General features: G+C 43.6%; 1 protein-coding gene across 1 annotated transcript; it reads right to left on the bottom strand.

Moving 5' to 3' along the window:
* Window positions 1–115: 115 nt before the first annotated feature.
* On the bottom strand, window positions 116–22,114 carry LOC116971945 (cartilage associated protein). The gene is made up of 7 exons (XM_033019159.1): window positions 21,379–22,114; window positions 17,182–17,331; window positions 15,444–15,615; window positions 14,344–14,472; window positions 10,092–10,237; window positions 8,394–8,477; window positions 116–2,224 (listed from the first exon to the last, which is right to left on the bottom strand). Exons 1-7 carry the CDS (start codon window positions 21,817–21,819, stop codon window positions 2,174–2,176), a joined length of 1,173 nt encoding a protein of 390 aa, XP_032875050.1. The 5' UTR covers window positions 21,820–22,114; the 3' UTR covers window positions 116–2,173.
* Window positions 22,115–22,158: the final 44 nt, after the last annotated feature.

The following is a 22,158-nucleotide window of genomic DNA, read 5'->3' as shown; positions in this document are numbered from 1 at the left end:
TGAAATGTTGTCAGCTTACGTGAGGCAGCATATAGAGGTAAATAACGACAATCTTTACAGCAAGATAAAATTTCTTTATTAGGTTTAAGGCACCAACTTGGTTGTACAGGTTTTGAAACATCTTTAAAAAATTTGAACACTCAAGGGCTGTAGTGTATAAAGATTAATACTGTTACATTTGTGTAATCATGAAAAGCAAGATTTGCTGTAAAACACTGTGGTGCATTCTGTAGTGGCTGGGCTGACAAGCAGAGATTCAGGACTGCAACGGGGCAGAGAGTGAATGTACTCAAATTACAAATGAGTAACCTTTGTTAAACCTTACCTGACAAACTGCTTTGAAATTTCAAAAATAAATCTGAGAAGTTAAATATATCCTGTCTTTCTTTGTTTGTTCAACCAGTTTAGTTTGTATGCAAAAAGGCAGCTTGTTACCCGGCATCTACGTGGAAAGAATTTAAGAGGAACCTTTGTGGGATATTTTTGGTTGAAAATGACCAACAAAGTTTGCATTGTGATTCAAGTAACACACACCTTCTCATCATTTGCAATGGCATTTCATTTATATTTTCCTAATAAAAACTATTTTAGAGCCATAAATATTGCAGATTATGCAGGCTATCAAAGCAACAGTTGTTTTATGAGAACCTCTGATCATTTATTAAGTGTAAAGAGTTGAAGGGAGTGCTTCACTGGGTTATTCAAACCACAGGCCAGTGTGTAAAAGGAATTGCTGTTTGAGGTATGGCTCACAACCAAATGTCCAGCCCGAGCAGCTGCAATGAAAGATTGGTTGTGGGTTTTTCACACTGACTTGCTAAAACGGCATCAAGGGTCTATGTTCAAACATTTAAAAATGAGTCAATGTTTTCTCTGGCATTGAGGCACTGTAGTTATTAGGAAACTGCGACAGAGAATGAAACCAGTCAGGTTTAAACTCTTGCAATGGAACTATCACTGTACAGCAACTGGTTTTCCAGCTATATCATTCTGTTATATCTAAAATATATATATTTCAAACTTTGTCCAACTACTTGCAGTCACCTTCTCCTGCTGTTTGGTGTTTGCTAACATTCTGACAATCTACACAATTGCTCACTGCCTTCTATTTTAACATTGGAGTATTGGCATTACTGTAAATGGCTTTTCATGGTGCTATTTCTCTGGTCTTGCTGGATGACGGATATAAGCAATCGATGACCAACATCAATGTGTAGCATAAAGGAAGAGCAGGTTTGCCTCATGTTACAGCACCACATACAATGAGACTCAGGACAGTGCTCGATATGTGAAACCAGTTGACGTGTGCGGAAATACAACAGAGTGTAAGTTAAAGCTGTTGCAAGCAATCCATGTGAGAAGCAGCATCAGACATCATCGGGACAAAGTAGGAATGAGATAAGAGGTCCCAGGGAGGAAAGAACTCTCCTGCCTTCAGCAGGCCACGAGGATTGCACAGTGTCTGAAGGCCAGGGAAGGAGGGTGGGGAAGGGTGAGGAAGGCTATGGGAACACTGTCCTGCTGATTTCACCACTTCTAAAGCATCACTGGCTGTGTTTGAGCTTATGCACTGAAGGAGACAGTAGCACGTGGTGGGATGCAAAGTGTGGAGGAAGAGGCATGCAGATGGAGAGGAGTTCTCGATTAGTAAAGATGTCAAGGGTTACAGGGAGAATGCAGGAGAATGGGGTTGAGAGGCGAAGATAGATGAGACATGATTGAATGACAGAATAGACTCGATGGGCCAAATAGCCTAAATTTGCTCCTATGTTTTGTGAACATGAGTGTTGTTGGCAATGGAAGGAGATGGAGGGGGGGGGGGCTGAGTGTGGTGGAGGTGTGAGGGTCTAGAAGGAGAGTGGGGTGGAGGAAGTTGGTAAACGATATGCTGTGAAGGGAGCGGATATAGTGTTGTGGAAGGGGATAGGGTGTGTTGGCAGAGTGGGACCCACCCCAAGATTTGTGTTAAAGAAGAAAGGCACATCTTTGAAAGAAAGTTTGGGGGACATCAGTCAACACCAAAGAAATATTAAGGCAGTTAAAAAAAAAAAAGTTCTAGACATCAAGTAGAGTTTTGTAAATGTCCTGGGTCATAGGAGCTGGACAAGGAACTTTCGTTTTTCCACTGTTTTCCCAGCGCACCTATCCTGCAGTTCTTGTTTTGTTGCTCACGTTAGCTGCCTGGAGCTTCCAGAAGGTCATCAATATATTCCAGTACTTCCCCCTGCAGCACAGACACACACTTGTTTAATTTAGAAACGCAACTGTTCTAACTTTAAGCACATTTCCTCTAATTCCATCAAGCAGCAGGTTAGTCAGAGTTTGCGGGAAGAGTAATTTCAGAGCCCTCTATATTGTTTGCTGGCTATACTGATGAAGAAGGGAAAAAAATGCGCTTGCCATACAGTTCTTTTCGTTCATCAGATGACTTGGCCATACCCTGCTGGCTTGGGTTGGTGAGCTAATTACCTGCCCTGGTCTGTCTCAGGGTTCAGTGATCCCCTAGGAAACTGGCAGCCCTTCCCCATTCACATCCCAGGCTTACTTCTGCCAATGGATGTCCCTCCCACATTCTCAAACGGTTAATAAATTGTAAAATACCACTCACATTTAACCACCAAATGTGTACACATTCAGAAACACTAACGATTAAATATACTTCAATCAATTAATTTAAATAAAGAAATAAAACTGCCACACACATTAATTTCTGACCACAGATGTCCCTTCCTATTGAAGTCATTGGTTTTGCTGGACTTTTACCAGGTTATTTAGACCCCCAGAAAGGTTAATAGAGCACATGTTCTCTGGGCATCTGTGTACCTATTTGGCTCCCATCCACCAACCTCTTGTTCCTACAAGGGAGAGGGGAAAGCTTGGTCTACTGAAATGTTGGTGGGTAAGACTTTTGGGTCCAGCAACCATAGTTTTATTAGCTTTAAAATAGTTTGTGATAAGGGCGCACGGTGGTGCAGCGGGAGAGTTGCTGCCTTACAACGCCAGAGACCTGGGTTCAATCCCGACTACGGGCGCTGTCTGTACGGGATTTGTATGTTCTCCCCATGACCACGTGGGTTTTCTCCGAGATCCTCGATTTCCTCCCACACTCCAAAGACATACAGGTTTGTAGGTTAATTGGCTTGGTGTATGTGTAAATTGTCCCTAGTGTGTGTAGGACAGTGTTAATATGCGGGGATCGCTGGTTGGCGCGCACTTGGTGGGCCGAAGGGCCTGTTTTGCGCTGTATCTCTAAACTAAACTAGACTGGCTGTGCCCTAGTTCTGAATTGGGCAAAACCAACTTTGATGATATTAGACAGGAACTCGTTCAAGTTGATTAGTAGATAAGATGAAGGCGACTCCAAATATATTTTTTGTTCATTAAAAGAGAGTCACTAGAGATAAATAGGGTCCCCACGGAAACCAAAGCAGCCATCTATGTGTAGAGCCGCACAAGATGAGCAAGATCCTCAATTAGTATTCTCTCCTCTGATGTTACTGTGGAGAAAGACATGAACACTACGGAAAGTGACAGATAATGGAGATGCCATGAGGACAATCCATATTACGGTTAAGGAGGTGCTGGATGTCTTAAGTAAATCTCCCGGGCTTGATCTCATATATCCAAGGACACTGTGGCAAATTAGGAAGAACTTGCAGGAGCCCTGGCTGAGATATATGATTCATCGTTAGACATGGGTGAGATGCTGGAAGACTGGAGGGTACCTATTATTTTGCCTCTCTTTAAGAAGGGCTGCGAGGAAAAGCCTGGGAGCTATAGACCAGTGAACCTAACATCTGTGATAGGTATGTTACTAGAGAGTATTCTAGCATAAGATATATATTTTGTATGTGGGAAATCATCTCATGAATTTTATTGAGTGTTTTGAAGAAGTAACCAAGAAGAATGACAAAGGCAAGTCCAGAGATGATGTCTATATGAACCAGCATGCCTTCGATAAGGTTCCACATGGTAGGCTGCCCTGAAAGGTTAGGTTGCATGGGATCCATAGAGAGCTCGCTGCTTCGATACAGAATTGGCTTCAAGGAAGGAAGGTGTTGGAAGGTTGATTTCAGAAAGGAAGCCTATGACAAGTGTTATGCCTCAGGAATCAGTGCTGGGCCCATTACTGTTTGTAGTTTATATCAATGATTTAGATGAGAATGTGCAAGATACGGTTAGTAAGTTTGCAGATGACACTAAAGTAGGTGGTATCATATATAGCAAAGATTGTTAACAAAAATTACAGCAGAATTTTGATCAACTGGCAAATGGTTGAGGAATAGTAAATGGAGTTTAACACAAATAAATGTAAGGCGTTGAATTTTTGGAAGTGAAACCCAGACAGGACCTTCACAGTGAATGGCAGGGCCTTGGTGAGTGTTGTAGAGCATAGGTCTCGTAGTACAAGTACATAGTTCCCTGAATGTGGAGTCACAGATGGATAACAGTGATAAAGAAGGTACCACTTTTGGCCTCTGTCAGTTAGGCTATTGAGTATAGGATGTGTAGTAAAGAACTGCAGATGCTGGTTTAAATCAAAGATAGACACATAATGTTGGAGTAACTCAGCGGGACAGTCTGAAGAAGGGTCTCAACCCAAAACGTTACCCATTCTTTCTCTCCAGAGATGCTGCCTGTCCCGCTGAGTTACTCCAGCATTTTGTATCTACCTATTGAGTTAGGATGTTATGTTACAGTTGTACAAGACATTGGCGAAGCCGCATCTGGTGTATTGTGTTCAGTTTTGGTCATGCTGCTAAAGGAAGCATGTTATTAAACTTGAAAGAGCGCAGAGAAGATTTACGAGGATATTGGCTGAGTACGAGTGCCTGAGCTACAGGGAGATTGGGAAGCTCTGACTTTATTCTTGGGAGCGCAGGCTGGGGGATAATTTTATAGAAGTGTATAAAACCATGAGGGGAATTGATAAAGTGAATGCACAGAGTATTTTACCCAGAGTTGGGGAATCAAGAATCAAGGGACATAGGTTTAATTTAAAAAGGGGAAAGATTTAATAGGAACCCGAGGGATAACATATTCATTCAGAGGGTGATGGGAATATGGAACGAGCTGCTAAGGGTGATAGTTGAAACAGGTAAAATAACAAAATTTAAAAGACACATGGACAGGCGTATGGATAGGAAAGGTTTAGAGACATTTTGGAAAAATGGTGGCAAATGAAATGAGCTTAGATAGGCCGGAATGGATGGTTTCAGTTGAAGCGTCTGTTTCTGTGCTGTATGACTTGATGACTGTGGAAAATATGCAGAAATTTGCTGTGGGACAGTTGGACTTGTCTCCTTTCTTGTACATAGTCACAATGATGGGGTCTGGAAGGTTCCCTGGCAAATCTTCCCCTTGCCGGATATTGGAGCTGAGGCTTTCCTACATTTTACATTTAGTGGCTGTGTTGGAGGCATTTAATTACATTGAGAGAATTGAATTAAAATTAAAATAGACTCATTGTAGATGCATTTGCACAGTTTTAAGAAATGCAGGGTTTAATTCCAAACACTGAAGTGTACAAGGAGGATGGGCAATTCTGCACTCTGCTATATAATGTGAGATTTATATAGTTCCTAGATTACATCTAATTGTAAATACAATAGTATGCACAGACAGGGTTATGTTTCAATCAGACATTTGGACAGGTACATGGATAGTAAAGATTAACAAGGATATAGGCTGAACACAAGCAAATGGGACTAGCTCAGATGGGCATCTTGGTCGGCATGGACAAGCTTGGCCGAAGGGCCTATTTTCTTGCTTTTTAACACTATTGCTCACATACTCAAGGTGCAGAAGGAGGTAAATATGATCTTGGGGAACAGAAGCCTGGTGGGAAATTGAAACTATTGAACATACTCACCTGCCTCTTCCACTTAACCCCACAATAATAATAATAATAATACATTTTATTTATGGGCGCCTTTCAAGAGTCTCAAGGACACCTTGTCTCATTCAATATAGAATCTGGTTTTAAGCAAAGCTTCACGTTCATACATTTGCTGTCCTTCAGGCACAGCCATTTTCTGAACAGTACAATAAACTCGTAGGCAGCACAAACCCAAAAGGTTCGAACGTGTAATCCTGGAATGCTTGAAAGCATCATAGATTTTGTCTGTTAGACTTGCAGTGTGGTGGTGTCTGCCACCCTCTGCTGGAGAGTTCTGGCAATGACTGCTAGAGCTCACCAACATTTTCAATGCAAGTGAATTCCACAACATTCATCATAAAACAATGAACAATGGAATGCTAAATTATATTTAGATCAGTTTACTGGGGGACGAATGTTGGAACTAGAATAGAGACCTCATTCTGCCTCCACTTTATCATTCAGCCCTTAACATTTATTCATTTTCCACATTAGCTAATTGCCGGTCAGAATATGTGAGCTTTGTTTCTGATACAACTGCTGGCTCACAGGGCCAATCGAGAGGGCATCTGACTATCTACTGACCATCTCCCTCTGATTACGTACTTGGGGGTCAGCCACAAAGGGCCAATGAACCAGGAGTGTTTATAGCAGTTCAGTACTTTCATAGTATCGATTGCCAAGACCATTTTGGGGAAAAAGAGCAATTCTAAATGATTTATTTAACTGACTTGAACTGGTGTGCCTGGATCACTGGTCCAGGCATTTCGATAACCAGTCTTGTAACTTAACCAGTGCATCACCACAATGTACAAGGTCATTCTCACATCTCAGCCCCTAACTCTGCCAGGTTGTACCTGAGAAAGCACAGTTAAACTTCAGGGGCTCAGACCATAACCACACTGATACACAACAATGTTCCCCACACCCATTAAACAGGATGAAGAGTAGGCCAAAAGCCTGCCCCTACCAGGGAATATTATCATGGCTACTCTACCCCCAGACCTCTTTCACCATCCTCTGTGAGAGGAAATGATGACGTACTTGACATTAAATGAAAGCCCCAATCTTGAAATGATGTTCCTTTGTTCAAAATTCTTCAATTAGCTAAATAATAGATCAATGGATTTTTAGATCATAAGAGAATCACGAGGTGTAGTGCAGGAAAGGGGTCCGGGGTGGATGATCAAGCATGGTCATCGAATGGCAGAGAAGGTATGCGAGATGAACTGCCCACTTGCACCTCTTTCTATGATCTAAATTAGGTGAAAATCTACACAAATTTATTTGATGCGAACTTCATTAGTAAGATGTTTTAAAACTGGAAAAATCATGCATCTTTCCTATCTGATCTGATCTTCCAATTAGGTTAGGTTCTTAGAAAGTATTGATTCTGAATAATCAAGAATGGAACATAGAAAGTTTTCTGTAGAGGAGAATCCTCATGCCTTGACTGACCTCTCTGGTTTTCTGGTTAACCACAGGAAAGTCTGCTTCACATTATTCTAACAATTAGCATGAAGAATCTTATGGTGCAATGAGGTCAGCTCTTATTCATCCGAATGCCAGAGAATTTAGATTTAGTTAACTCGCTCTCTCATCCTATGACACAATGCGGACAGAACAGTGGCACAGCGGTAGAATTGCTGCCTTACAGCACTGGATCCGGAATATTGGCTATGGACAATTGTCCCTAGTGTGTAGTGTAGTATAGTTCCATGTGTACAGAGTGATTGCTGGTCAGCGTCGACTGAGAAGGCCGAAGGGCCTGTTTTTGTACTGTATATCAAAGGTCTAAACACAATTCCTGTATTTCTTCCCAAGGATGCCTCCCCTTGCCCCTGAAATTTTACTGTGAACCACACTGAACCCCTCCAGTATCTCAAAATCATACCCATACTCCAGATGGGACAGCCAATGCCCCATGTTATAGGAGGACATCTTTACTCTTGCACTCCAACTCCTATCTGCTAACTGCAGATTCATAGAAACATAGAAAAATAGGTCCAGGAGTAGGCCATTCTGTTGAGTTAACTCTGTTGAGTTCTAGATTTCTCCCAGTCCTCTGGTTTGCTGCTTCCTCTGGCCAATGTATTGCCTTTTCCTTGGATTTAACACTATCCTTGATTTTCCTCGTTAGCCACAGTTGACCGCCTTCCCCATTTTATTTTTTCGCCAGACAGGGATGAACAATTTTTGGAGTTCATCCATGTGTTTTTTAAATCTTTCCCATTGCATCTCCACCGTCATCCCTTTAAGTATGATTTATAATTTGCCTGTCTATCCAAGCCAATTCCCATCTCATACCTTCAAAATCTCCTTTCTTTAATTTCAGGACCCTAGTCTCTGAATTAACCGTGTCACTTTCCATCCTAATGCAGAATTCCACCATATTATGGTCCCTGTTGCCCAAGGGATTTTGCACAACTCAGTTACCAATTTTCTGCCTTACCAATATCTCCACTGATGGCCAAGAGCCATCCCAATGGTTCAGCACAGGGCAGCTGTGACTCACCTCATCATCATCCTGTAGATGTTCCTGGGCAAACTCATGCATCTGAAGCTGAAGTTTGGTCTGGTTGTAATATCGCAAAGCTTCCTGGAAATTAACCATTGTCAAATATATTTTATATCAAGTTAGTTCCCCTGTTCAATGAGTAAATAACCATGCATTGAAAATATGCCCAACTAACAGCAGTCAGCACAATCCTAAAGTAATTAATTTTGGGGGTAATTATTGCAAACCCCTGATCTTTCCCTATCACGTAGATTTCTGAAACTGCTTCTCCCCACCTTTTCCCTCTTATCAATTGCCAACATCCTTCTCCACCCACATCTGTAACACGATCTCCTAGACTCGGCCTCCTCTCCAGCTTGGCAACCATGCTCTCCTCTCTGTGAAATCCCACCATCACCCACATCGCAGCGACTCACTATTCTGTTACTTCTTTCTTAACATAAATGGCTTGTACAGTCACTTGTATGTTCTGCATCGGATAGACCATTTTAAAAATAAATGGTTACTTTCCTAAACAAAAGATACTTTTGCAACTAAGTTTCATCAGGTTGGGGAGATACTGACTGATACACTAACCAGATGCCAGACTGCATTTGTATTATTATCCTGTTTAAGAAGGAACTGCAGATGCTGGAAAATCGAAGGTACAAAAAAAAGCTGGAGAAAATCAGCAGGTGCAGCAGCATCTATGGAGCGAAGGAAATAGGCAACATTTCAGGCCGAAACCCTTCTCCTCCCAGGATGGCCCGAAACGTTGCCTAGTTCCTTCGCTCCATAGATGCTGCTGCACCCGCTGAGTTTCTCCAGCTTTTTTGTGTACCTTGTATTATTATCCTGCTTGGGCAAGCCCTTGGTTGGTACAGTGTATCCAGTCATGAACTCTGCACATTGGACAATACTGAGGCTTGAAATACTTGGTGAAGTATGGTGAGAAAATTGACTCACCTGTGACTCAATTCACTCAAACTAGTACAGGGTATATGACACATCAGGGAAACAAATTTATATCTTGTTTACTGGATAAGGATAACTTGTTTCAATGTTATTTGGGAGAGATAAATCATACGGTAAGGAATATTAGAGAGAGCAGTGGGGACTGGAAAGGTGAATGATGACTTGCTCATTTACCTTGACGGATGGTTTGACTGCCCCAACCGTGGGGGAAATAAAGAGGGAAGAAGATTGGCCTTTATTGCCTTCCATCACAGTGAGGAATGTGGGGAATCCGCTGTGGTGGGTGGTTATGTTAACTTCTAAGTGATTGTGTGTCTTGTTGCTTTTTTGTAGTATGGCTGTGTGGTAATTCGAATATCACTATACCTTAATTGGTACACGTGACAATAAACCATTTGACCTATACCTACATGGGATAGAGATCATAGACAGGAGTTAGGTGGTGTACAATATTCACCATGGCAAAAGGGATCTCTTGAAGGAATTCTTTCATCCAAAAGAGTTGAAGAAATAAATTCCCTTCAATTTCCGGTCTCTTTTATCGGCTTCCTCAGCTGAACCGGTTAACTGAATCGGATAAACCGATTGGGTTTTGACCCAACATTTCTGGATACATAGCGTGATAAAGAAATGACATCACTTTTGATTCAATGACTGCCCTGCATCCTCCTCCAATGTCTCGTTACCTGTTCCCCATCCCACCAAATCTATTCCCACCACCATCTCCCTCTGCTTACGTACAGGCCTGGGTGCAAAATCTTCCTCGGTCAATTCCCACTTCTCCTTGTGATATTGATAGAACACCAAATTCTGCTTCATCACCGAATCTTCTGGATCAAACAACAGGTAGGTTGCTACACATGGAGTTGCATTCTTCATATTGTTGACTGCAAGACATCCACAGGTCAAAGTCAAGGTGAGAGCGTACCATATCCACGAGAGAGCTGCAGAGCTCTCACATTGTCTATGTGCCACACAGTTATAAATCACTGCCACTTTCCAAGAAAAACACAACAAAAGTGCTTGGCCAACATACTGACACCAACAAATTTAATGGAGATTTTGACCCAGACATTGTCTTTAGTATCACGGAGTAATTTATGTGCCAACTTACAGTCATTGGATGAGAGTGGGGTGTCTGGAAAATGTAACGTCTGGGATAGTGCCTCTGCAATCAACTCAACATCTGTTTTATAAATGGGCTTCTCACAAGGGGCAGCTAATCACACACCCCGTTCCACTCTCCCCAATTGCGCAATCTTCTCCTCCACATGTGTCCCTCTACTTTCTCCTATGTTTACAACCCTTTCCTTCCCTGGAAGCTCCTCCCCTTCCACTAATTATCCAGTTTCATTTGGGATGCATAATCAGATCTGTATCTACTTAACCAGAAATCATATTTTGCATAACAATCACTTTTGTCTTACAGTATCTTATAGTATTTTAAAAACCTGCTGGGTGCAGTGTCTATGTGCCAGGTCTCTGAATATCAAGCAATACTTACACATCCATCCACAACTGCGCAAACCCTCATGAAACCTCAGAGAATCCCCTGCTGCCATGAATTTCCAGCTTAGTCTGAGTTCAAATGTGATCACCGTTCCTTGTACAATACTAATTTAGAGGCCACCATAAAGAGTATGTGGCTTTAATGAAAAGTGATGAGTGAGTGCTCCTTCCAAATCCCTTTCTGGATATTCTCCAGTGATCGCAGCAAGGAGTGCCTGAAAAACCCTCATACTCTAGTGATCAATGTGCACAACAAGAGCCCAAAACTACAAGAAACCAATAAACAGATCATTCATTTCATCAATGCTATTGGAGGATATATGTTGACCAGGCCACCAGTGAAGACAGATGGCAAAATATAACTTATCTTCAAATATTGCCAGAAAGCTCCTTTTATCCACTTTGGATTGGATAAAAACTAATCTTAATATCTCAGTGAAAGGTATCCATTCGGACAGGGCAGTGACCTTTTAGTGAAGCTTTTCTGACACAGACCGTGGGCTGAGGTGCTTTTTCGTTTCATTTCATGACCTGAATCACGTATCTACCTGTATTTATAACATATTGTGTAAATATATTATAGAAATCATACCTGAAACTCGTCAAGACCATATTTTAAAAATATGAGAAAAACCTCAAATTTTCCGAGTAGTAATTGTCCAATCAATGCACGTTTGACATTGCGTTGGACGGCAATTGACCAATCACGCACTTTGTTTCATGGTAGCTAGGCAGCGAGCATTCTGGGAACATGGCTGTCTCCTAATTACATCAAAACAATTGCATGGTTTGGAAGGAATAAAGGTAATGCTAACCTTGCTGATTATTTAGTTTTACAATTGATTTATCTTTGTAAAGTTATGATGTGAACTGTTAAATAAAAATGATAAATAAAAATGTAGAGCTAGGGTTAGGATTAGGATCAGTCAGTCAGTCAGTGCTGCGAGGTGTTGGTCGGGCTGTCGGCCTGCCGGTGGATGCAGTGAAGGGTCGATCGGGCTGTCGGCCCGCCAGTGAATGTTGCGAGGGATCGGTCGGGCTGTCGGTAGGCCGGTGGATGCTGCGAGGAGTCAGTTGGGCTGTTGGTAGGCTGGTGTTGCAGTGAGTGAGCGGGCGGACTGACAGAGCCGGCGTTATGGGGCTGCTGAAGGTGGCCCGGGCGGCGTGCAGGGCAGTGCTGCTCCCCACCATCATTACCATGATGATCCAGAAGGGCATGCTGGCCGAGGTGGACGCGCTGAGTCCCACTATGACCCAAAGCGGCTCCAGCTCCAGCCGTGGCCAGCTCTGAAAGGCGGGTGAGTTAGGGTTAGGCATTTTCCTCTCAGTGGAAGATGCCTTAGCCTTCCCCCAGCCTGGCACTGCCCCAGTCCCACTATGGCCGTGACCCCCACTCTGCACACTAGCAGTCAGTGGGGTTCAGTAAACGGGGAAACGGACAAGATCTGCCCTCATCTATTAATTAGGCTGGTTCAGGAGCCAGTGAAACCCGGGACCTCTGCGACAGTCTCACTCAACATATACACTCACAATTATATTCATTATATTATTTATATATAATATCTATATTACTAAAAGTCTGATCTTGACCACTTCCTGTTGTTCTGTATATTGATTTTCGAAAAAACGCTGCTATAAAGGGACTATAAAACCCAGAAGTGTTGAGTGCCTCAGTCAGTCTCTGCAAGATGGGGGAGCGAGAGGGTCAAGTCTCTCAGTCTGAGCTATGAATAACACTGAACACATGTCTACTAAAATGTGAGTGGTTTTACTGACCTGTCAGTGCCCTTAATGTGGTTTGAAAATATAATTTGGAAATGCTAAAGATGTTGCCTTTGGTTTGGAAATGTTAAAGCTGTGTTGCCTTTGATTTGGAAATGCGAAAGCTGTGTTGCCTTTGGTTTGGAAATGCTAAAGCTGTGTTGCCTAATTAAAGTTGCCGTGCCAAATTAAAGTTGCCTTGCCAAATTAAAGTTGCCTTGACTTCTATATAATTAAAAGTCTAATCTTGACCACTTCCTCTTTGCGCTTTATATTGATTTTAGAAAAAACACTACCACGTATGGCTGTGATTTTTGGCCATCTTACTCTGAGCCCCTCCGCTCATCAGATGCCGAGGATTTTTTCCATCGATGAAAAATAAGAATTATTAAGTGTTTAAAAAATGTTCAGATTCTCTCTCCTGTCAATCACGCCATGAAGGCCATGCCCCTTCTGGTGGGAGGGACTACAAAACCCAGAAGTGTGGGCGTGGCTCAGTCTCTGCAAGATGGAGGAGGGAGAGGTCACGACTCGCTGTCTTTAGTGGCCTTGCACCCTGCTTGAAATGGTATGAAACTACACTTGAACTTGGTGGCCTTGCACCCTGCCAGAAATGGAATTTCAAGGAATAGCCGTAAGTCAACTGCCAGCCCACCAGCCGTGAGTTAGTGAGCTGCCAGAACAGGCTTGGGTAACTGAGTCGCCAACCCAAGAATCCATTCGGCCCACAATGTCCATACTAGCCCTCTGGAAACCAGTCCCTTCAGCCCACAACACCCATACTAGTGCTCCAGAAAGCCCCCCCCCCTATTGGCCACCAATATTGGAATTGGTGGAGAGGTGGAATATTGCGTTGGGGGACCAGCCCTCCCGTATGATGCTGGGACCCAACGGGTCCCACTTAGTCTAGTAATTATATATAACTCCAGTGATATTCACGTTATATATATATAACGTGAATATCACTGGAGTTATATAGTTTAAATAGACCGCAGCACGGAATTAGGCTCACCATGGAGTAATATGAGTATTGAGCACTAGATGGCGCTTTCTAATTTTCTAATTAGCTTAATTAATTAGTGTGCAACTTTTGACACTGAGAGTTATGAATTCCTTCGCAATTATATTTTATCTAAATCTGTGCCAAATTGCATGTAGATACCAGACATGGGTCACAAAAGTTAAATTCTATACACATTTTCGATGCTCGGCCCACAGCCTAACAGTGATGTACTCCCTTAGCACCAATGAAATGGCAATCTCTACCATAGAAGGCAGTAGAGGCCAATTCACTGGATGTTTTCAAGAGAGAGTTATATTTAGCTCTGAGGGCTAAAGGAATCAAGGGATATGGAGAAAAAGCAGGAACGGGATACTGATTTTAGATGATCAGCCATGATCACATTGTGCTGGCTCAAAGGGCTGAATGGCCAACTCCTGCACCTATTTTTCTATGTTTCTAATCAGGTCTGAGGCATAGTTTAATTGGGAGAGTTCAGAGAGGCAGCACCTCTAAGTCTGGGTCCATCACGTTTTGACTGGTCTCTTTCAATGCAGCGCCTCCCCAGGGGAAGATATAGGTTTATCTTCCTTTACACAGGTTCAGCACACATTGCCATCCTTGCCCGATATCTTCCCTGCAGTGTACAGCTCGAAGTTCGTGGCTAACTATTATTTTCAGCAAATACTGCTCCTCAAATCTAGTTTACAACTGTTTACTCACGTTTATAATAAGTAAATTGCAAGTAGTGGTACATTGTAGCCAGAAACTTCTCCACTATGAAGCCTCCGATCACAGGGGTTAAATCATGTTCACACTTCACCTTGCAATGCAGAATCTCAGCGTAATGACCTGGAAGAAAAGGAACAGTAAAATGTGGACACAAGGAACTGCAGAAACTGGTTTACCAAAAAAGACACAGAGTGATGGAATAACATAATGGATCAGGCAGCATCGCTGGAAAACATGGACAGGCAGTGTTTGGGCACCGACCTATTCATAGAAACATAGAAAATAGGTGCAGGAGTAGGCCATTCGGCCCTTCGAGCCTGCACCGCCATTCAATATGATCATGGCTGATCATCCAACTCAGTATCCTGTACCTGCCTTCTCTTCCATACCCCCTGATCCCTTTAACCACAAGGGCCACATCTAACTCCCTCTTAAATATAGCCAATGAACTGGCCTCAACTACCTTCTGTGGCAGAGAATTCCACAGATTCACCACTCTCTGTGTGAAAAATGTTTTCCTCATCTTGGTCCTAAAAGATTTCCCCCTTATCCTTAAACTGTGACCCCCTTGTTCTGGACTTCCCGAACATCGTGAACAATCTTCCTGCATCTAGCCTGTCCAACCCCTTAAGAATTTTGTAAGTTTCTATAAGATCCCCCCTCGATCTTCTAAATTCTAGTGAGTACAAGCCGAGTCTATCCAATTCTCCAGAGATGCTGCCTGACTCACTGGATTACTCTAGCACTTTGTCTTCTTTGGAAGAAAAGGACTTTTGATCAATTGGTGGCAATGTAGAGGATTATTCTGATTTAAAATCAGAAACTGTTCAGAATTAAAAGCCCATCCCCAAATTAATACCAAATGTCAGGTCACCAACTGCCCTGCCCAATAAAAAGCAATGGGAACTATACTTCACCACAGCAAATACTAAATTGAGGTTGAGAGCAAAAGAGACGGAGAGAACTGGAGGAAGGAAGGAGTGTGGGGGGAGAGTGTGAGGTGAAGAGTGGGGGTTGGGTGAGAGAGACATGATTCACCCTTAAATTACATCATCCAACATGATCAACATATCCAAAAAATCTGTACCAACCTGCTATAGAAACATAGAAATCTTTAAAATCTGTCACTTCCCGAGAGCCCTCGCAGGTAGCAATGCACTCGTCAAAAGCCTTGAGGTAGTCAGGAATGGCCAACTCCATGTCAGCAATGGACAGCGGATAGTTCTCTGCATTGTATGCTTTCACTGCTCGCAGGAAGAGAGTCTGAAATTCCACAACAGCTTCGGTCAGCACAGCTTGTGCGAAAAGAAGTGCGTTTAAAGTCAAAGAGAGAAAATGGGGTGGAGAGGACAGAAGGAATATCTGTGAACGAGTGGTAATCATGAATTACACTTTGCCTTTTGACCTGTCTTGTTCACAGATAAGGGTGAACATTTAGGGAATGAATAATAAAGAGAAGTACATGCTCGGGCTGAGAGAAGAAGAACAGCAATTATAGGAAATTACATATAAAAGAGAATGCTAGAAATAATCAGCACATCAGGAAGCGACCGGGGAGAGAGAAATAGAGCGAATATAAAAGGGGGATGTGCTTGATTAGAACAAGCCATTTCTAACAGACACAGTTTAGTTTAGAGATACAGCGTGGAAGTAGATTCTACGGCCCACCAGGTCCATGCGATCCAGTGGAGGCACTCACCCTCTGCACCACCAGTCGCTGCTTTCTCTACTAACTTCATAAATCGCATGTGCAGAATTAGGCCACTCGGCCCATCGAGTCTACTCCGCCATCTAATTATGGCCGATCTATCTTTCCCTCTCAACCCCAATCACCTGTCTTCTTCTCATAACCCTTGACACCCTGACTAATCAAGAATCTGTCAATCCCCACCTTAAAAATATCCATTGACGGCCTCCATAGCCGTCTATGGCAAAGAATTCCACAGATTTGCCAACCTCCAGCTAAAATAATCCCTCCTCATCTCCTTTCTAAACGTCTCACCTCCGTTTATTCTGCGCCCTTTGGTCCTAGACTCTTCCAGAAGTGGAAACATCCTCTCCAGATCCACACTTACCAGGCCTTTCACTATTTGGTAAGTTTCAATGAGGTTCCCGTCATTCTTCTCAACTCTAGCGAGTTCCATCAAAAGCTCATCAGACTTTAACCCAATTATCCCCGCAATCAATTTTGTAAACCTCTTCTAGACCGTCTCCAACATCCTTCCTCAGATATGGAGCCCAAAACTGCTCACAATATTCCATATGCGGTCTGACCAGTGCCTTATAAAGTTTCAGCATCCCGGTTACATCCCTGTTTTTATATTCTAGTCTTCTCAAAACAAATGCTAAAATTGCATTTGCCTTCCTGACTATCGATTCAAATTGCAAATTAACCTTTTGGGAATCCAGCACCAGCACTCCCCAAGTCACTTTGCACCTCCTGACACTGGGGTCTACTGGATCTCTGCACGCTGCTCACTGGCTTCTCCACTCACACTGGATTCCACTGGATCTCTGCACCCTGCTCACTGGCATCTCCACTCAAACTGGATTCCACTGGATGTATGTGCCCTGCTCACTGGCTTTTCCACTCACACTGGGGTCCAATGGATTAATGGATCCAGTCACTAGCATCTCTACCACATGTGCCCTTTCGGAGATCACATTTGCTCTGCTCCTCCACTAAATTCAGAAACACAGAAGAATGACAGTAACTGGAACAGAGGTTATCCCACCTGGGAGAGATGCTGCCCGACCCACTGAATTACTCCAATACTTTGTGGGGGGTTTTGGATCCCAGCCAGAAACACTTTAATGCCTCCCACTCACCTCATAACTTTTCACCTCCAGATCATTAATAAACTCGTCAGAGCCTGGTAAACTGTTGTAGTAGGCCATATTCCGTTGCATCATCTTATCATCAGGGTGTCTCTGGAGGAAGGTGTGAGCTGCTGAAATGGCCTTGGGAATGTTATTGATCTGGTACAGATGGACAAAGGCATTCATTAAGCTGCTAAATTATTACAAACTAGCAAACAAAGAAAATGGAAAGAAGATTCAATGCTGTTAATGCTGTTTGTTCTTGGGATCTAGGCAGAGCCCCAGTCAGAATTCACATCCCCTCTGCATTCACATTAATAGTTCAGTGGAGAGGGTATATTGTGTGTAGATTTGCTACAGGGGAAGGTGCCAGTCGTGTGACTGATGTCGCAGCTCACACACAAGTAATATACTGTTCTCCACCTGCCTCAGACAGAAAGCCACACGGTGGGCTTAGTTTATACTGGATAGATGAACTTCCTGTGAAATATCTAAGGTTAGAGGAGGCTCTAACCTCAACAGTTGTAAATGTAATTTAGTACAGTGCCATTATATAATCTGGACAACACTTCCCTGAACATTTGTAATTATAAAAATAACAAGGGCCCAAATGGGCTTTGAGTTTGACCCCAGTGATGGCACTGGATATATGAGAAACTGGCAGAAGATCTCAGCATTTCTGATAAGATTGAGGTATAGCAGCGTTATCAAATGAAGTGTCAGGGATGAGAAAGTGCTGGATGCTGGAAAATTATCACTTATTACTTAATATGTATTCAAAAGTAAATAGGTTTTATTTTTTCTGCTCGGCTAGGTTAATGATGTGATATTAGATATGTAAAATGTTGCTATAGCACAGTGTAGATGGGTTGAATGGTCACCTTCATCAACATCTCAGGATTCTCTCAATATTACCATATTGATGGGGAGGCAATAGGAAATATTCCAAACTTTCCTCCAAACATCAACAGTGGAAAGTCAGAGGGTCTGATACTGAAATTGGCTTGAAGAAATCACAGTGCTGGCTATGGTTGTTGCTCTTCTCTGCCTTCCTCTCCTTAACCAACTGTTTCTCCTGTGGTACCACTGCTTGTCTCCTGCATTGCACCCAGTCTGTGTGTGGGAGCTGAGAGCTTGAGTGACCCTTGCAGACATTTCTACGGGCAATGTGAATTCATAGAATTAATGACATACTGCAGCAGAAAATGCCAGATATCTTCAGTCACTCGGCACAGCCTCTCTTTTACATTACTAGATGCATACCACTTTGCTTCAAGATCCATTAGTGAAAAACTATAGAGAGTAATTTAAGATTCAACCAAAGGAAATGAAAGACTCAAGATACACAACTAATTGCAGTTTCTGAAACTGCTAATATTGACATTATAGTGCTCTGGAATATACAAACAGAATGTCGGGGTAGTTTCCAGTGTCATTTGACTGTTTTTAAAGTACCACCCCTACAGTTTTTAAAGTACCACCCCAACAATACAACATCATTTGTGATGCATTCATAATGGACAACTGATGCAGAAACACTCTCAGAAGCAGTCTGGCTGAATGACTTGGCCATCCAAGCAAATTATAGGGATCAAACTGACAGTGCAGGGGAGAGGGACATGATATCTTACGGCTTATATAAAGGACACAGGGCCAGTTAGTTTTGATCCCATGAGCACCAGGCGTGAAAACAAATTCCTTACATTCAGGAGGAATGCAAGATGAAGCTGCTGGAATGTTTGTGAATTCTGCAGGAAGGATAAATTCTCCCGCTTAACTGTCTGTTTAAGTCTTCAAAACCTCCCTGGATCCTTCCTCTGGGATGATTAGGAGAGATAAGAAATACATTGAAGATGAACCCGGTAGATGAGATGGAATCAGTGCTTGGATTTTCAGAAAGCCATAGACAAGCCCCCACACAGGAGACTGGTAAACAAGGCTAGAGCACATCGAATTGTGGGAAATGTACAAGTATGCACTGGGCGTTGGCTATCAGATAGAAAGGGTGGGAATAAACAGCTCCTTCTTGGTTCGACAGGCTATGACCTGTAGGGTAGCACAGGGATCGGTGCAAGCATTTAACCATTCACACACAGTCTCTATCAACGGTTTGACTGAGGAAACCAAATGTAATATTTCCAAGTTTGCTGGCAGGAAAGTGTGAGAATGAGAGTGGTGATGAGGATACTAAGAGGCTTCAAGGAGATTTAGACAATCGACGTAAGTAGGAAACATGTCCTCCTTTCTAGGGATTGAGGATGACTTGCTTCAATTTTGGTTGCGTGGTGACGAGTGAGGCCAAGTGGGTAACAAGTGTCTAAGTGCGGGGGCAGGTGGGGGGGGGGGGTAGCAATGTGGTATGTCCCTTCCACCTGCCATACTGGGCCGTATAGATTCCAGATTCTCAATACTATCTCAAAAACGACATTCGTAATTCCAGAGGTCATGAATCAGTAATTGCCTAATGCAGCAGAGATGATACATTTCTTTGTGTTGGATTCGTGCACATGCGCGACCCTTTCCTTCTATCCACATGGTAATGTCTTGCCGTGACAGATCCTGGAATAGTGTGATTTGGAAACCTGGTGTTGAACAGGTGACCAATATAGATTTCCAAATGCTAATCAAGGATTGGTGATGGGGTGGGGAAATTATGTTAAGGGGAAGGGGACTAGAGGAAGCTGTTTTTCACCCAGAAGATGATTGAAATATGGAACATACTTCCCAAGAGCAGTGGTGGGATGGTTACTTTAACACTTAAGAAATATTTGGATGAGCACATGAAACACATGGGGTCGATGTCAAAGGCTAAGTGCTGGAAACTGGAGAGAGTAGATATGAGGACCAACATGGTTATGGTAGCCAAAAGGGCTAATTTAAATCGTAAATATTTCCTCACACTGGAAATTCAGCAAATTTCAGGCAGACCAAAGCTCATCGAGCATTGAATTAATGATCTTGTAGCAGTAGTCAATAGACAATAGACAATAGGTGCAGGAGTAGGCCATTCGGCCCTTCGAGCCAGCACCGCCATTCAATGTGATCATGGCTGATTATCCCCAATCAGTACCCCATTCCTGCCTTCTCCCCATATCCCCTGACTCCGCTATTTTTAAGAGCCCTATCTACCTCTCTGTTGAAAACATTCAGAGAACCTGCCTCCACCGCCCTCTGAGGCAGAGAATTCCATAGACTCACCACTCTCTGTGGGAAAAAGTGTTTCCTCGTCTCCGTTCTAAATGGCTTACTCCTTATTCTTAAACTGTGGCCCCTGGTTCTGGACTCCCCCAACATCGGAATCATGTTTCCTGCCTCTAGCTTGTCCAAACCCTTAACAATCTTATATGTTTCAATGAGATACCCTCTCATCCTTCTAAACTCCAGAGTGTACAAGCCCAGCTGCTTCATTCTCTCAGCATATGACAGTCCCACCATCCTGGGAATTAACCTTATAAACCTACGCTGCACTCCCTCAATAGCAAGAATGTCCTTCCTCAAATTAGGGGACCAAAACTGTACACAATACTCCAGGTGTGGTCTCACTAGGGCTCTGCACAACTGCATAAGGACCTCTTTGCTCCTATATTTGATTCCTCTTGTTATAAAGGCCAACATGCCATTCGCTTTCTTCACTGCCTGCTGTACCTGCATGCTTACTTTCATAGACTGATGTACACTGACCCTCAGAGCCCGGTGTACTTCCCCTTTTCCCACTTGATGCCATTTAGATAATAATCTGCCTTCCTGTTTTTGCTACCAAAGCGGATCTCACATTTATCCGCATTAAACTTCATCTGCCATGCATATGCCCACTGCCCCAACCTGTCTAAGTCACCCTGCATTCTCATAGCATCCTCCTCACAGTTCACACTGCCACCCAGCTTTGTGTCATCTGCAAATTTTTTCATCACCTTTCCCAGAGGCTCTATGCAGCCGGGTTGACTTGTGGTGAGGGGTGTACCTAATCTCCTCTGGGAGTCAGGTGACACATTGAAAACACTGAGGGAGCTCAGAACGTCTGCATTTAGTGACACTTTGTGTTTGTGCCCCTAGGGTTTATGTACAGTTTGATGCAGACACGCGCAAAGGTGATCTTCAGGATAAGAAACATTTGGACGCATTTAATTTTACGTTTACATGAAATTACGTTTAACTTTACGCTTCTACGAACGCTCGAGTTTTGGTTTTTAAAACTAACGCTCTCACCTTAAAGTAGGCAAACTGGAGAAACTTGTAGACTTCACGTTTCTCGAAGTCCTCCAGCGTCTCCCTGCTGGGCTGGGTCTGGCGGAAGGCGGGCAGGCCCTGCTTGCATCTCTTCAGGCACTGGGCTCTGAGCATGATGTTACTGAAGAGCTGCAGCTCGGCGAAGCGGCCGAAGTGGTCACTGTCCTGGGATCGAACCGTGCTGCAATTGAGGTTGCAGAAGGCCTCGCTGTCCCGGAGCAGGCGGTTCAACCTCAGGCTCATCTCCAGGTAGTCCACGCACTCCTTCCAGTTCTCCGCCGTGTACTGGTCCAGCGCATGTCTGTACGCCGAATCCAGCGGCAGCAGCTCGTCCTGCGGGAAGCTGCGGAAACTGTACCTCTCGTACTGGGCGATCCCGCCGCCGCAGCACAGCAGCAGCAGCAGGGGCAAGTACAACATACTGCCCGCTCCCCTACGATCGACCCACTGTCCCGCCTCCGAGTGATCCCTGATTTTCTGCTCGATCCCCGACCCACCTCCTATGATCCACCGCTGATTGATCCCCACTGCCGCAAGATCACTGGTTTAGAGCCGCTAGATCTCCGCTGACGCTCACTGCCCTAGCGCGGCAGATCCCTTTGGATTACTGTTGCAGGCCACTGGATATTATTCCCTGCTCCAGGCCCCTGGATCTCCACAGCGCAGCTCGATCGCAGTTTCTCCGCTGCCTTCCGTCCTATCCCGCCAGCCGTGTGGGATAATCGACATCCCACACACTCAATGGGAAAAGCCGCCGAG

Source organism: Amblyraja radiata, chromosome 4 (assembly GCF_010909765.2).
Source record: "Amblyraja radiata isolate CabotCenter1 chromosome 4, sAmbRad1.1.pri, whole genome shotgun sequence".
NCBI lineage: Eukaryota > Metazoa > Chordata > Chondrichthyes > Rajiformes > Rajidae > Amblyraja > Amblyraja radiata.
This window is presented reverse-complemented; position numbering and strand designations above follow the sequence as displayed.